General features: G+C 41.1%; 1 protein-coding gene and 1 long non-coding RNA gene across 2 annotated transcripts; both read left to right on the top strand.

Annotated features, from left to right (window-relative positions):
* Positions 1-1947: 1947 nt before the first annotated feature.
* On the top strand, positions 1948-3965 carry LOC146758276 (kinesin-like protein KIF20B; the record flags this gene model as incomplete). The annotated part of the gene is made up of 3 exons (XM_085517298.1): positions 1948-2572; positions 3011-3091; positions 3843-3965. Coding segments are annotated over exons 1-3 (450 nt in total), but the record flags the coding sequence as incomplete, so codon positions are not given.
* A 297-nt stretch (positions 3966-4262) lies between these two features.
* LOC146758275 (uncharacterized) lies at positions 4263-5830 on the top strand. The gene is made up of 2 exons (XR_014934959.1): positions 4263-4656; positions 5669-5830. It is a non-coding gene; the product is annotated as an uncharacterized LOC146758275 (long non-coding RNA).
* Positions 5831-14427: the final 8597 nt, after the last annotated feature.

Here is a 14427-nt window from a genome sequence, read left to right as displayed (position 1 = left end):
TATAAAGGAATTAAAACAACGCATTAACCACAGTAGCCCTCAGTGTTTGCCAGAAATACCTTTACTTGAAGAAAGACAAAGTAGAAGGAATGACTCTGTAAATGAAAAGGTACGATTATATTTATAGAAAGTAAGTACTTAACATCTTGTTAACCCCTTTTTGTTCTTCTGTTTTCCTAGGAGATACTGGAGCTAGAATCATTTTTCTTAGCATATAGTCCTTTAACTACATATTCAGTGATGAGTACTTGTTGGTTCTTTTTGTCTTCCACTCAAACATGAGCTCTCATCTTCTCAAAACTATTTTATTTACTAGGACACCATCTCTCTGTGTACATTATGGAACTTTTCCATGCAGTTTTCCATGTATTCGTATGTGGATGGTGAAGATTAGGCAGAGGTTTAGCCTTTGGTGTTCTAACATAGCAGCTGTGAGCGTGCAGAATATGGGGGGAATGGATAACAAAACGACCAGCGTTACAGATTTTGTCCCTGAATAATGTCTCGCTTTCTCTCTTTTGGAGGCAGAATACTGCCTGAGACTGTTAGTGAGACCCAGTAGGGTGTATCTGAAGATCACACAATGAATAGATGTTACTACCTTCCCACACTTGTGCTGTGTATCAGCTTACGTGTTCATGTGGCGTCTGAGCTTGAGGTTTTACACTGTAACTTTAGAAAACTCGAGATATTTTGGAGGTCTAATGCATAGCCTAATCTTTACTCCTTTTAAATATTTACAGCCTAGGAAACAACAAAGCAAAACTAAAACTGGAGAAAGTATTCCATTAAGATGCAAAGCTGAAGACAATTATTTGTCACATTGATGTACTAGGAGCCTCACTTCATTAAATGAATCTGAGGTTAGTATGAAACTTCAGATCTGAAAATGTTGTGATTGTATTGCTTTTGATAAGGAATGAGTAGGAAAAGATCTCATGTTCTCTAAACAATTCCCAAGTTTTAATTTATTTATCCCTTTCAAGGTGATCAGATCACTTGTTTTTATAGCCTTTGATAGGAATAAAAGCTGTTGAAACAATTGTGTGATGAATTTTTGTCAGGTGCTGTTGAAAACTCTCCTCATGTTAATGCTTATGAAGTGGCTCATGATTAGATAAGTTACTTGGAAAAAATTCATGGAGCCACTGAAACGGGCACAGCAAATTGAACTTATTTTCTTCCTCTGCAGGATTTCTGGATATTGTTTTGTTAGCAGATGATGTTAATCATTCCTATATAAGTTTTTAATTGCTAACTTTCATAAAATAGCAGTTACATATATTTTAAAAACAAAGTATTTATTAACCAACTTAATTCTTGGAAATACAGTGGGTGGTGATACTCCATTCAGATTCTTAGCAGAGCCTGATAAAGTGGCTCTGACTACTTTTTGTCTTTCTACAATCTTTGGTAACTTTTTGAGAGGAAGAAGACTCCCCTCAGAGGGTCGGAACAGTGTAAGTAGTAAAAGCTGCTAGTCTGTGTTTGGGACACTGGAGTTTGCTAGTTACTAGCAGCAGTAGAAGCAGCCATCTACCATTTTCTGATGTCCCCAGCAGCCTGTCTTCCATGTGTTCAACCAGCATCTGAACTCATTTTTGATATGCTAGCTGAATTCCTGCCATAGAGAAGGAGGAGTCCAGGTGATCTCAGTTCTGACTTTGTTGTTCCTGTTGAGAAAAACAGGATTGGGTGGATTGTGGACAGTAAGTGCTGCTGGGGAAATGCATACTGACATTTCCCTGTCACTTAGCTGTGCATTTGCTGCCATTTGACCATGAGCAGGTACATGATAGCCTTCAGCTTAAGTACGGTGTCATTGCTTGAATGTCTGAATTCTCTCCAGGGAAAAGATAGCAATGGAGTTCTTTAATGACTTGTACTGGGCTTGCACCTTGCCAGCTGGACCTTACTTATGTAAATAACATCTCTAGTGTAGAAGAGGAAGGGCAAATTCCCTAAGATTAAGCTGGAAGTTAATCGAACACTTGAATCAAATGCTCCTGTTCCTGCCCAGTTCTGACACAGCAGAGTTGAGATGAAGAAAATCGTGTCAGTTCTACCACCATTCTCTATTAAAAAAAAGTGTAGTTGTCTGTGCCCTTGAGAAAAAATGACTTGTAAAGTATCAGGCTCAGTTTAACATGGAGAACTTTTTTTGTGATCATAGATTGGAAATAATTTTAAATGTAACAAGTTCTAGGAAAGAGGGGTAAAACTCTGCTGTAACTGAAATAGACTCCTTCTGTTACAAGTGTTCTTACAGCAGGAAAATTGAATGCTTACATATCCTTTTCCAGATGCTTTATAGCTTTTTAATCTCATGGCTACCTTAACACTTGCACTTAAAATTCTTCTGTGCTATCAGGAGCATTTGGGAACTGTCCTCGACTCTTCTGGAGTGTCCACAGAAAATGGCAAAACTAGTCGGTTCCCAAAACCGGAGCTGGAAATCCCACTGACACCTCTGCAACCTGATAAGATGGAGATAAAGCAGCACGGCAGCATGATACCTTTAGGAGTGAAAATGCCTAAGGCAAAAAAGAAAAGAAGTGATGACATGGATGAGGTATGACCTAGACCCAACAGAAAACAAAATATCTGGTGCCTTTTTACCATTCTCATTCAAGCATTAAAAAAATGCTATTTCTACCTCAGTAAAGTAGTTGAAGAATTTAATCAATGAACTGCTTTAATGAACAAAACTAATAGCCAAGCTCAGTGATAATGGTTTAAGAGAAGGGAAATTCTCTTAACTCCATTGTGTATTTTCTTTGAAACCTGTAGACATAAATCAGCTTTTTAGACATCATGAGATGTCTAATACTGATATCTTAATGTCCTGTTTTTATAATTGAATGCTTATGTATTATTTGATTTACAGTGGAATAGTTACCACTAGCAAATACTTCCCTACTATTAGCAAAAGTGTTTAAAGTGTTCACTTTTGTGACATCAATTGTTCTTTCCAAAAGAATCATGGCTGAAACTTGTCTTATTTTCCCAGGATTTGGTGAAAAGTGAGAACACGAAAAATACAAAATCTGTCATGGCTTTTAATTCACCCTCTGCAAGTGACGAGAAAATGGTTGGTTTTTGTTCTAGTTTTGAAGCTAGCTTGGGACTTCTTGTAATTGTTAATTAATTATTAATTAATTGATCCTGTAACATGAAAGAAGCAGTGTCTTATCCTTATGTGTATACCTGAATGGGAATCTTACATGCTTATGAGCTCTTCCTATTAAATTCCATAAGCTAACCAAAGGGCAAGTCAGTCTGTCCCCAGAGCGTGTAATGGCTGTACTGTGTAATGATTTGGAGGGAAGGATATTGCACACTGAATAGTTGGGAAGAGAAGCTTTAGTGTATTATCGTGTGCTTTTGTAAGTGAAGCCCTTGTATTAAACTAAGGTTCATATCATTAATATGCATGGCAGTTATTAAAAACAGATGTTCACATGTGATAGCAGTATCCTTGGCATGGTCAGAGTATGAGTAGTAGATTTTTCCCATCTGTTGTCTTCTGTTTTGTATGTTTGTTTATTTTATGTAATTAGAACAGCTTATGTAAGAAACAACTCCACAGCTTGGGAGCTACTTTTAAAGAAACTACTGCCTTATTAAGAAACTTTAAGAAACGTATGCCTTGAAATAGCTGAGATTTTGACAACTCCCTAAAGGGTATAAAATTGTCTACATTACTTGCCGTTGTGGTATCATCAGCATAATGAACAGAGGTGTCAGTAGTAAAGCTCAAAATGTCAACTTAAAATAACGTTGAACTAAAATGAAGTTTAAACAATGCTCTTGTTTCACATGTTCACATCTCTGTTGAACAGAAATCCGGAAAAGACTACTTCCTGAGAAAGCGAGTACATGCTTCAAGACTGACTACAAAGAAGGATGAAACACTGCAAAAAGTTGGAGATTTTATTCAAAGCTCTCCTTCTATTATACACTCTAAAGGTTGGTGTAGAATAAGTTTTATTCCATGTTTTCTAGACATTGTAGAATGGCTTGTTTCTGCTGTAGGCTATTAATGTATGTGTTCTTAGAGAACTTGTCTGCCATGTTAAGTTGTCTTGTCCTTTGATTTATGAAGTAAATGCATTTATTCGTCTCTTCAGAGATTCATTATTACATTTGTGAAAACCTACAAGTATACAGAGAAAGTTGGTTCTGTCTTGTGCTTCTGTCAGCACGAAAGTTAGGCCTGTTGTTTAACTCCTGCTGAAGTTTCTGACTTCCAGTGACTTCTGAGCCATGATTGTCTTTCATACTCCATTTTAATGCATGCTTTAAGCTGCCGTACCTGAACCTATAAACTGTTTCAGCTATAGAAGCAATAAAGAGCCTCGATGAACAAATACAATTTCTGAGTATTTTCACTTAAATTTTATGTGTCGTTTATTAACCAAGTTTGTTACGAAGCTTTTTTTGCATTCAGTGATTTAAAGACTCACAAATCCAGTAAGTTGATTGGTTTATGTATCAAAACAAATTTCTTCTAGCCAAGAGCTGATGTCAGCAGTAAGTTCTCCTAAATCAAACGAACCTGAAAGTCTTGAAGAAGGAGAGACCAAGCCAAAACGATGCAAAAGGAAGCTGTATTCCACTGTCGTTTCTGGCCCTCTAGATATACCTGCTTCTTCGGTAAGCGATTATACTGTAGTCTTGGCTTAAAATAAACTACTAAGGAGTCCAAACAGACTGGAGGTTTCATCTATTTGCAGGGGGAGGTTGAAAGTACTGAGGTATTTCTTTATTCTAGCAAGTCATTCTTGTTGGTCTTCCTGCTGTTCTGTTTTAGTTTGTCCTCAAAAATCTCTGTGTTTGGCTGACTTACAGTTTACTAAGTAGGTGATGTAGCAATCACGGAGATGTCTTCTAATTTGGAATCATAGATAATTTCAGTGTGTCGGAGTGGGATTATTCTACTACACGCTTTTCTAGAGCACAACTTAGACAGCTTTTTAGGTATGCTTAAACTATGATCTCCTGTCTAAGCCAACTTGCAAAGGATCTGATGTGCCAGTTTCATGACTCTGTCGGCAGCTATTGTGCTAAGAACATTCTTGCTCTGTTGGAACTGCATCTTTTAATTATATTAGAGTCCTTTTTCTGTTCAGCATAGTGATCATTTGCCCATACTGTAATATCCCTCTGAATTTTTTGATGATTTGACGAATGATAGGGGCAGAAACCAAAATGTTATTTTTTTTTTGTTAGAGGATGAAGAAGATGAGAATTTCTTTTCTCACTGTAGTTCTGAGAACATGGAACTGAACCGAGAACTGAAATTCTGGGCAAGTCATACCTACAGGGATTGAGGCTAAAAATGTTTTCTGAACGCTTCATGTTTCACAAAACAAGTATTATAATACTCTTTTGAAAACAAGTATTTCAAAATGAAAGCTGCCTTCAGGCTTTCCTCAGATGTGTGTGCTTTTTTAAGATAAACAGGATTTTGTACATTCTCCATATTTGTTCCTTGTGATTAAGCTGCATTAAAATGATCTCGGTATCCCATAGTTTTCTGAATAAAATATAATAAGCAAATTCCATTCTGAAATCCATTTAGGGGAAGAAATATGATTGCGTGGGTCAAGAAGAGCTTGTCAGTCTTGTGTGAAAAGATGAGTAACTTTTGAAATGTTTTCTTCAGGAATCTGAGGAACAAAAGAAGGAAAGTGATCATCTGATCATCAAGCGACGGCTGAGATCCAGAACAGCTAAAAAACCTTGAAGAAGCATGTTTGTTCCCCTTTCTCAGGACATACTTTTATCGTATTATTAAAACTGGTTGTTAATAAACAGTAACAGTTACTGCGTTGTGTTCTTAAATTTGTATATAGATGTTTGTTGCAGAACGGCGGGAGAAAAGCAGACGACCACACCTGTCATTGACATATGATCAGCGAATCTCATTTATTCCTTGGCTGCGTGTACATTTATAATACGGATAATTAGCTCATACATATTGCAAAAGTGGAGCTCATCATTGGTTCCCAATTACATACTATCCCCGAGTATCTTAACAGCTTGTTGTTATCAACTGAAAGCTACTCCCTTGCTGAGTTCCCAGAACCATGGCTAGTTTCTCACCATCCCAGGGCATCCTGTTGTTCTTGCTGTCCTTGTAGGTGTTATGGCTGCTTGCTTAGCTGCACCGTGTTTACGACCCTTCTCAGCTAACTAGCTGTAAAAAACACTCTCTACATTTCCCCCGTTTTCTTTTAGTCTGAAAAAGGGTTTGATTTAACGACCGATCAATCATATTTAACAAGCAGTTCAGTTCATTTGTTCAATCAGTTCTCATGTAGTTTTATCCTGCTTCGTAGCTGCTGTTCTGTGAACTTCTCATCTGGATCCATGACGGACGCTCCGTAGAATTCTTCTTACAATACTGCCAATAGAATAGCAACACTACTTAAATTAATAACATAACTATTATAACTCAATCAAGGCCTCGATTGACAATACTCTAAAAGTGAAAAAAGAGACAAGTCAAATACAACATAACAACATTACTGTTAAACCCACTAAAAAGAACAAACATGTTTGTACTGCAACCTAAGTTTCTGTAACCTGAAAATAAATCCATGAGGGTCCCATTGTGTTAATCTGTAACTGATCAGGAAAAGTCTTCAATTTTCATATACTCTGATATATTGATTTTAATGACCACTAAAATTTGTACAATAAATGCTTTTAAGATGCTCATAACCATGCTCTACCGACTGAGTTATCCGGGCTAATAATTGATTAATGATCGTGCAATTTTATGAAGTAGCATGTCAAATAGAACCAATTTTAGAGGACAAACGTACTAGAGTATCACTAGGGGAATTATTACTTATTGACCCTTGAGAAACAGCAAGCCATGTTGGTGGTGGATGTGACAGGTAGTGCCAGCAGCGCGTCCCCTGCTTCAAGGTGCACATTTCCTCTCTCACCCATCACAGATTCTCTCCTGCATTCAGGGTCTGAAGGATTTCTTCCAGTTGTACACCACATCCGCATGGCCAGTGCGTGATATAGAGCCCAAGTGGAACACCTGCTTGGAAAACAGAATAAACTATCAAATTTAGTTCTATTAGCGTGCACTTTCCTCTAAAATGATGCATGGTTATGTTTTCAGATCCCAATTAGTTGGATGTAAGAGAGGTATCTATTCTATGATACAGGGTCATCTCTTTGACTAGAATTCCTTTCCAGGTTTTGTCTTTGCAAATTAAGAAAAGCTAATTAATAGGCTAATAATATCGTAACCAAACAGTACTAAAACATTAAAAGAGCTATTCCTGTAGATTCTAGCATTGATTACATCAAATCCTGTTTAATACACATCTGATCTATTACTAAAATAGAAGAAGCACACAACATCCTAGCTAATGCCTTAAATTCTAAATCTTGAGACTGCATTGGTAAAACAGAAAATCACACACTATGTCAAACTATTACTAATATTATCTATAACACAGCAAGTTACAAAGCAATACCACTAAGTAAGAAACACACAATTACAATTACTATAAAGGCTGGATGCTATTTTCTGCCTTCAGATGAGACCGAAGATATCATGCTGGAACCCACATAGGGCCAGTCCCTGTGGAAATACGAGCATATTCACGACCCCAAGTTGTCAGTGGTAGGGGACAGTTCCAAAGTCCTGTGGCCATATTCCAAACATTAACCATAGGCTGTTCCTTTAGCACTGGGGAAGCCTCAAAATGACGATCCACATAAGCTGTATCTCTATGAACACGATTCAAAAAATTCAGCACAAGCAAAACAAGCAAAACCTTGCACAATACTTCTTGTAGTGTGTCTCCCATATTCCCCCTTTTTTGTTTAATAATAAGAATGGATTTCAATGTTTGATAAATGTGCTCAGTGATAGCTTGTCCAGTGGGAGAATGAGCAATGGCTGTAGTATAGAAGCTTCTACAACACAGGCACCAAGGACTATAAAGCACACAGCAGAGGAGAACGTGACCGGGCTCCACTTGTCCAGCAGTCATTGGAAGCAATGAATAAGCTCATGAAGGTCCTCCACAGTTCAGGGCAGTGAGAAGGTGAACCAGAGGAAAGAGAAAAATGAAGACGTCTGAATAAAACTACCTTTAAACCTTAAATAACACTTCTATAACACTTCTACACTCTGGTACTCGGTTTTCAAGGGATTTACATTTAGATAGATATGACAGGTTTGAGCTAAATGTTAACAGCGTGGAAAACTATTGAGTGCAATTACTTAAAGCATCTACAGAACTTAGTATTTAAATAACCACTTTGGTTAGCTAAGCAAAGTAACTTTCATTGCGTTTCAGAGCTTATAATAATTAAAGTTTACAGTAAATCCACAGAATTCAATAGTATTAGCTGGCTACAAATCTTGAAACTGGTGAGTGAAGGTAGTGTGCGATTCTCAGCCTTTCTGCAAGGTGCCAGCCATTGAGAAAGCTGATTAGTCAGTCTATGATTAATTGCCTGCTGTGTATGAGCCAGGGTCAATCTACTCAATTAGGTGAAGGTCTGGTGGAGATCAGAGATGTAAATCAAAACCTACTCCAAGAGCTTCAGCACAAGATGAGGACACAGTCCCTCCTCACCAGGACCCCTCCAGGCTGACCACCTTATGCATGAATGTCCCCCTCTTTCTGCTCCTTCTGAGCTTGCTTTCTTGTGACACTCCCAGACCTCACGAGGCCATGAAGGGGACTCCCTAAAATCCCTCTGCTGCTACCCTGCAGATCTCTGTCAGACCCCAAAGAGCAAACTGCCTTTCCTTTATTTCAGAGGGTGGTGATGTGCTGGCACTGCTGCCCTGAGCTGTGGGTGCTCCATCCCTGCAGGTGCCCAAGGCCACGGATGGGGCCCTGGGCAGCCTGAGCTGGTGGGGAGCAGCCAGCCTAAGGAAGGGGGTTGGAAGTAGATGATCTTTAAGGTCTCTTCCAACCTAAACCATTTATGAGCCTTTGCAAATCAGTCCAGCCCTGTGCCAGGAACCCTTCCAGTTCTGCTGGAGGGGAGGGGATAAAAGCATGTGCAGTACTTAAGCTAAACTCTGGGCTTATACAACAGTGTAGCAACACAGGTTTGTTTATAAGTGGATTTCAGCTGCAATATTCCAATTCCTATCACTTGGAAAAGCATTTATCTGAAAACAACACGTAAATATAAGTACTTTGTAAATAAGATGCTTGGAAAGAATGGGCAGCTTCCACTGTCAGTCCCCAGCTTTTCATTAAGAATTGCTCCTGATCTGTGAACCACAGAGGCAGCAGGGAAGGTTCAGAGGCAGAAAAAACCCAGAGGACACTGAAAATCCCCAAACATGGAGAGCAGAGGGGCAGCACAGCAAGCAAGGCCAGTAGGGAAGCAGTGTGATGGGATAAAAAAGGAACAGATAAGCAAAAGCAACCAGTTTGGGATACTGGCTGCAGGGCTAAGGGAGACAGGTATGCAAACAGCAAGCAACAGCAATCTGAAACCACAATTAAAACAGGCAGATGGGGAAAATATCATGACAGGGTGATGTAAACACCATTTAGATATTGGAAATAATGAGTTAAAAACTTGTGTCAGAGAAGCAGCCAGTCTTCAGATGCACAAAGGAAGGCAGTTCTTCAGCAGCCCTGCAGAAGAGAAAAAGCCCACAGAAATGAAAGCCATAATCTTTGAAAAAGAACTGCATAAAAAACAGTGTAGCAGTAAAAGGAAATAGCTGAAAAGCTGGAAGCACTTCCAAGAAAGCACGTACAGGTATTACAGGAAAGCAGCAGGCCACCTGTATCACCAAGTGAAAACACTCCAAATGAACAGCAACAACAAAAGCTGAATTTCACTTTGTTGATGGGGTTACACGGCGGATTAAGATGACTGAGGACAGCAAAGAATAAAGGAAAAAAACTGTCCTTCAGAACTTGAATATCACGTTCAAAGGAGGAAAGTAAAAATAAAAGACCAGGAACTTGTAGCAAGTTAAATGTAGAATCATAAGAGGGCAGAGCAAGAAACAACTGTGGTAAGCAACTTCCTGACGGCATAAAAATTTAATTACAATTCCTTTTCAAGTGCTGCAGAAATAGGACGCCTTCCAGAGAGCTGCTGGGGTCAAAGATGATGAAGGTGCACCAGGAACACTCATGATGACAGGCCTAGAGCAAGGAAGCTGAATGTTGCATCAGTGTTACCTGCAGAGAACCTGAAGGACCCAATTCAGCTATTTTCACTCAGAAAAGGGATCTCAACGACTCTCCGAATAATTCTTTGAAAATAGATCGGTGCCTCAGTAACAAGGCAAATAAAGCAATGTGAAAAGCAGTGAGTGAGTGTACAAAAGCAGTGCTGCTGCTACAAACCCATGCTGCACGTCTTGCTTGTCAATGCAAAGTACAAAATCCAAAAAGGTTTTAACCCAGCTATGCTAAAGCAGTGAGAAGCAGAGGTATGCAATAGCTTCTGCTCAAGACTTTGTCAGATGGAGAAAGAGGTGCCAGTGGAATCAGGGTAATAAAAAAAACCTCACAGCCAAGCTTCTGGTACTGCCTTAACTGGTTTAACTTTCAAAAACACTTTTAATTTTGAAGTTAATCTGAGCACACGCGATTGGCAGCTACAGCTGAAGTTGGGAAATAAACACTTGGTTTGCAGCTTTCACTCAATTGAACAAACAAACTGCTCCAGTAGCTTCACCTGTCAAATGCACCTTCCTGATCACTTGCTTTAAGCTGGCGGGCAGTAGACCCTGCAGAACTGGAACCTGAAAGCTGGTTCGTGCTGCTGATCACCTGGCAACTAACAGCACAGCATGTCGGCCCCATGCTGTGTACACACCTGTAACTACGAGTTGCTGGGTCCTGCAGCTCAACTGCACAGAAGCATTGGGAACACTGCATAACCCAAACACTCACCTAGACTAAGGTAAGGCATTCACTGGAGCCTTATCTTTATTCACGCTCATTTTACTAAGGGGCTTTTAATTCATGCCAAGCAGTGCAGGGAAAGGTTGCTGCTCTCTAATGAGCCCTCTACCAGGCTGCAGTCTCCTCCAGCCCCAGCACAAAGCACAGTGATCTGCAGTTTGCTTGGTTGGGTCACGTTATTCCAGCAGTGATCCAACAGCATCCTATTCCAGTTTCGGTTGCACACGTCATCAATGACTGTGCACATCACCACGGAGGCTGAGAGCTTCTCGGGGGGCTCTGCAGCTTCACTAAGGGCTCTGGGAACCACAGCCCCACTCTGCCCCACAGGCTCTTTTTGCCCTGACAAGGATGGAAATGAGAGAAACCTCAGTACATCTGAGGCAGAAAACAGCCCAGAACGAACTCCAGTCATACTCCACGCACTCGAGTAACTGCTCAAATATGGCTGGTAAGCCAGTCTCCTTTCAGGGCTTAGATTCATGTTCTTCCTTTCCTTTTCCTTTTCCTTTTCCTTTTCCTTTCCTATCCTCTCTTTTATTAACATAGCACATCTCTGGCATCTCTTTAACTTAATGCTCCATTTGTTGGCTGGCTGACAGGTCTCAAAAAAGCACGTCTTTCTCCTGCCAGCGCAATTTTGTTTCATCTTGTTACTTAAGTGATACACCTTCTCCATACTCCTTCTCCCCCTCCTTTTCTGTAAGAAAAGGAAAGAAGTTTGAAAAAAGGAATGACAGCGAGCTGGTTTTTTTAACCTAAACAGGAGCAATTTGCATACAAATCAGATTTTTCAGGTGCCACGGAAGATGTGGGTGCTCTGACAACCTGGAGGAAGGCAGGGTGAGTTTGACACAAACACTGCCAAGTGATGAACTTGCAATTTACAGCTCTTCCCTGGGGCAGAGCGTCTTGGAGAGAGTCTGTTCTACACTGCATTTATTTTCAGTCTCATTGACACTGTAAGACAAAGACCCTGTTTTTTTCTTTTATTTACACTCCCCCTCCAAACCCCTTGCATGCAAGTCCTACAAATGTAGTCGATATGAGCAGGAGCAGTAGGATGTAAACCCAGGTGGGAAGTGGCTTCCTTAGCAAACCTGATGAGAAAATGAGTTACCCAATCAATAAAGTAGCACCACACCATAGAGGGAGAGAGCCCTACGATGCACTAAGCAGCACACAACATTCTTACTGATGCACATGGGGAGCCAGCAGGGCACACCAAGGTGCTGGAGCAGCTGAGGAAGCAGTGGCACTTCAGCTCGAGCTGCTGTAATCTTTTGCGAACTAAGGGCTCCTAGCCCTTAGTTAGGGGTGCCACAGCCCTGCACGCTCAGAGCCCTCGCACAGCACCACAAAGAGGCGAGGGAGCCATTGAGACCAAGCTGGACTAGGTGATCTTTGGTTGGGTTAGACAGATGATCTCACTGGTCTTTTCCAACTGGAGCAGAAATCCTGCCTTTGTCTTCCCATGGCTTCTGCAAAACAGAACGTCCTACCAGAGGAGAGTCTTCAGCAGCTGAGGTAGCAAATAAGCTCCAGCTGCTGTTTACTAACACAACCGTGCACCTGAGCCAGCACTGAGCACAAGTTTCACAAGTACTCACTTCTCTGCTTTCTCCTCCAGCCCTCCCAGCAGGCTGAGATAATTTACCACAACTGTTCTTACAAAAGCGTTACACCCTTTCTAAAATAAAACAGGGCTACGTGACAGATCTAAACCAGCAAATGCATCAGAGCAATTAGCAGTTCTGCTGCTTTTATGGCTCTGATTGGAATTCTGAGCTAAGGCAAAAAACAAGCTCCCCAAGAGAGGAGTGGTGGCTCTGCATACGGGCTCCATCTGCTGGCATGCTGCTCCCCAGCTCCATTTAACATATAGTAAACTGAAACAAAACCTACACAGCCATCAATTACATTTTTCCTGCTCGCAGCCTACGAATTTCAATAAATACGCCATCTGTTCATCTTCTGTGTGGGAAGTTCAGTCATCTTCTTGGCAGCAATATTATTCTAGAGCAATTACCTGTGTCTTTATCACCTATCATTGTGCTTCATCATCTTTTCATCATGTGTAAAAACCAACCACTTTATTACTACAATTTCTGTAGGCAGCCCGGTCCTGTTAGTTACCATGGAGATGATCTGTCAAAAGAAGTCTACATTTTAAGAAGTAAAAGCTGAGAAAATACAAAGAGCCGGGAATGAACTTGTTTCTCAGGTCAGAGTTTAAGCACAACAGGCACAGCTCAGGCAGCAACACAGAGATGCCACCAACAAGCTGCCAGGGGATCCATCAGGCTGCCAATACAGAGGATGAGTCGGTGACTCACCGGCATCACAGCAAGCTCAGAGGTCAGCGGTGCGGCTCTAATCCCTCGGCTGAGCCCCATGATCTGCTCTTAGGAAGGACAGTTTCTTATTACTATAAATCAAAAGATGAACCGGGGGGAGGGAGGGCAGGCAGCAGCAATCTCTCCTCCCTGGTGGTCACGAGCAAGACAGTAAATTTTCCATCAGCCACATGGTAGTTTTACATCCCTTCCCGCAAACAGCTTCACACTCATCTCTTTCTTCCCCAGCTTCTCCCCATTAAGGCTCCGCTTTCTCTCACCCCTCCCACGGATTCCTGTCCAGCTTCTCTGCTCCTTTCCTCAACCTGCATGCACACTGCTCTCCTCTTTCTGTAAAACAAGCACATTTACAAGTGTTTCACCTGTATCTTTCCAAATTCCCATACAATCCTAAAGCAGCTTTCAGCACCAACTATTTATAGGTACCGCTCCCCACTCACCCACATACACCCCCTGACTTCGCATCATGAAATCCTCTTTTCAGATTTCTCCTCCAGCCTTCCAGCTCCCATCCTTCCAAGCTATAATTGCACTCATGTTACTGCAGGGGAAATATTAGCAAGGTACAAAGGACTTGCTGATGCTCTGTATTTCTAGGATGCATCATTAGCAGCCTTCAGCTGAAACACATCGGGCTGCAAGCTGCTTTGGTTCAATTCAGCCTTATCTCTCTGGAATAAATAAGCAATCTCAGAGCTATCTGATTTGTTTAATATCAAGTACACACGCGCTGAGTTTTAATGAGGTGGGCTGTCATTCTGAATCGCTGCAGTGCAGGAGGTGACCACTGATGAGAAGGAAAATTAATTCTCCATCTTCACTACTATCTTCCAAGGCTGAATTATTTCAACCTCACAGATCATAGAAAGATTGTTAGGGAGGGAAAAAGTGTTTTCCAAAAGTTTACTTTAAGAGGTGCAGGCCCTGGGTTTCCTCTCTCCCGCCCCCAGATGCCCCACGCAGCCACACTGTGCCATCAACTCCCATATGGTGATTTACCTTCTACACAACAGGCCCTAGGAGTCTCTTCACTGCTCTTCTGTGGGGTTGGATGCTGCACAGATCAGATGGAGATGGACACATGCCCAAGCTAAGAGCTGCTTTCCAGCATCATGGGCCAACCGAAACCACCACTT

Source organism: Coturnix japonica, chromosome 16 (assembly GCF_054131305.1).
Source record: "Coturnix japonica strain WE chromosome 16, WE-NBRP24, whole genome shotgun sequence".
Classification (NCBI taxonomy): domain Eukaryota; kingdom Metazoa; phylum Chordata; class Aves; order Galliformes; family Phasianidae; genus Coturnix; species Coturnix japonica.
This window is presented reverse-complemented; position numbering and strand designations above follow the sequence as displayed.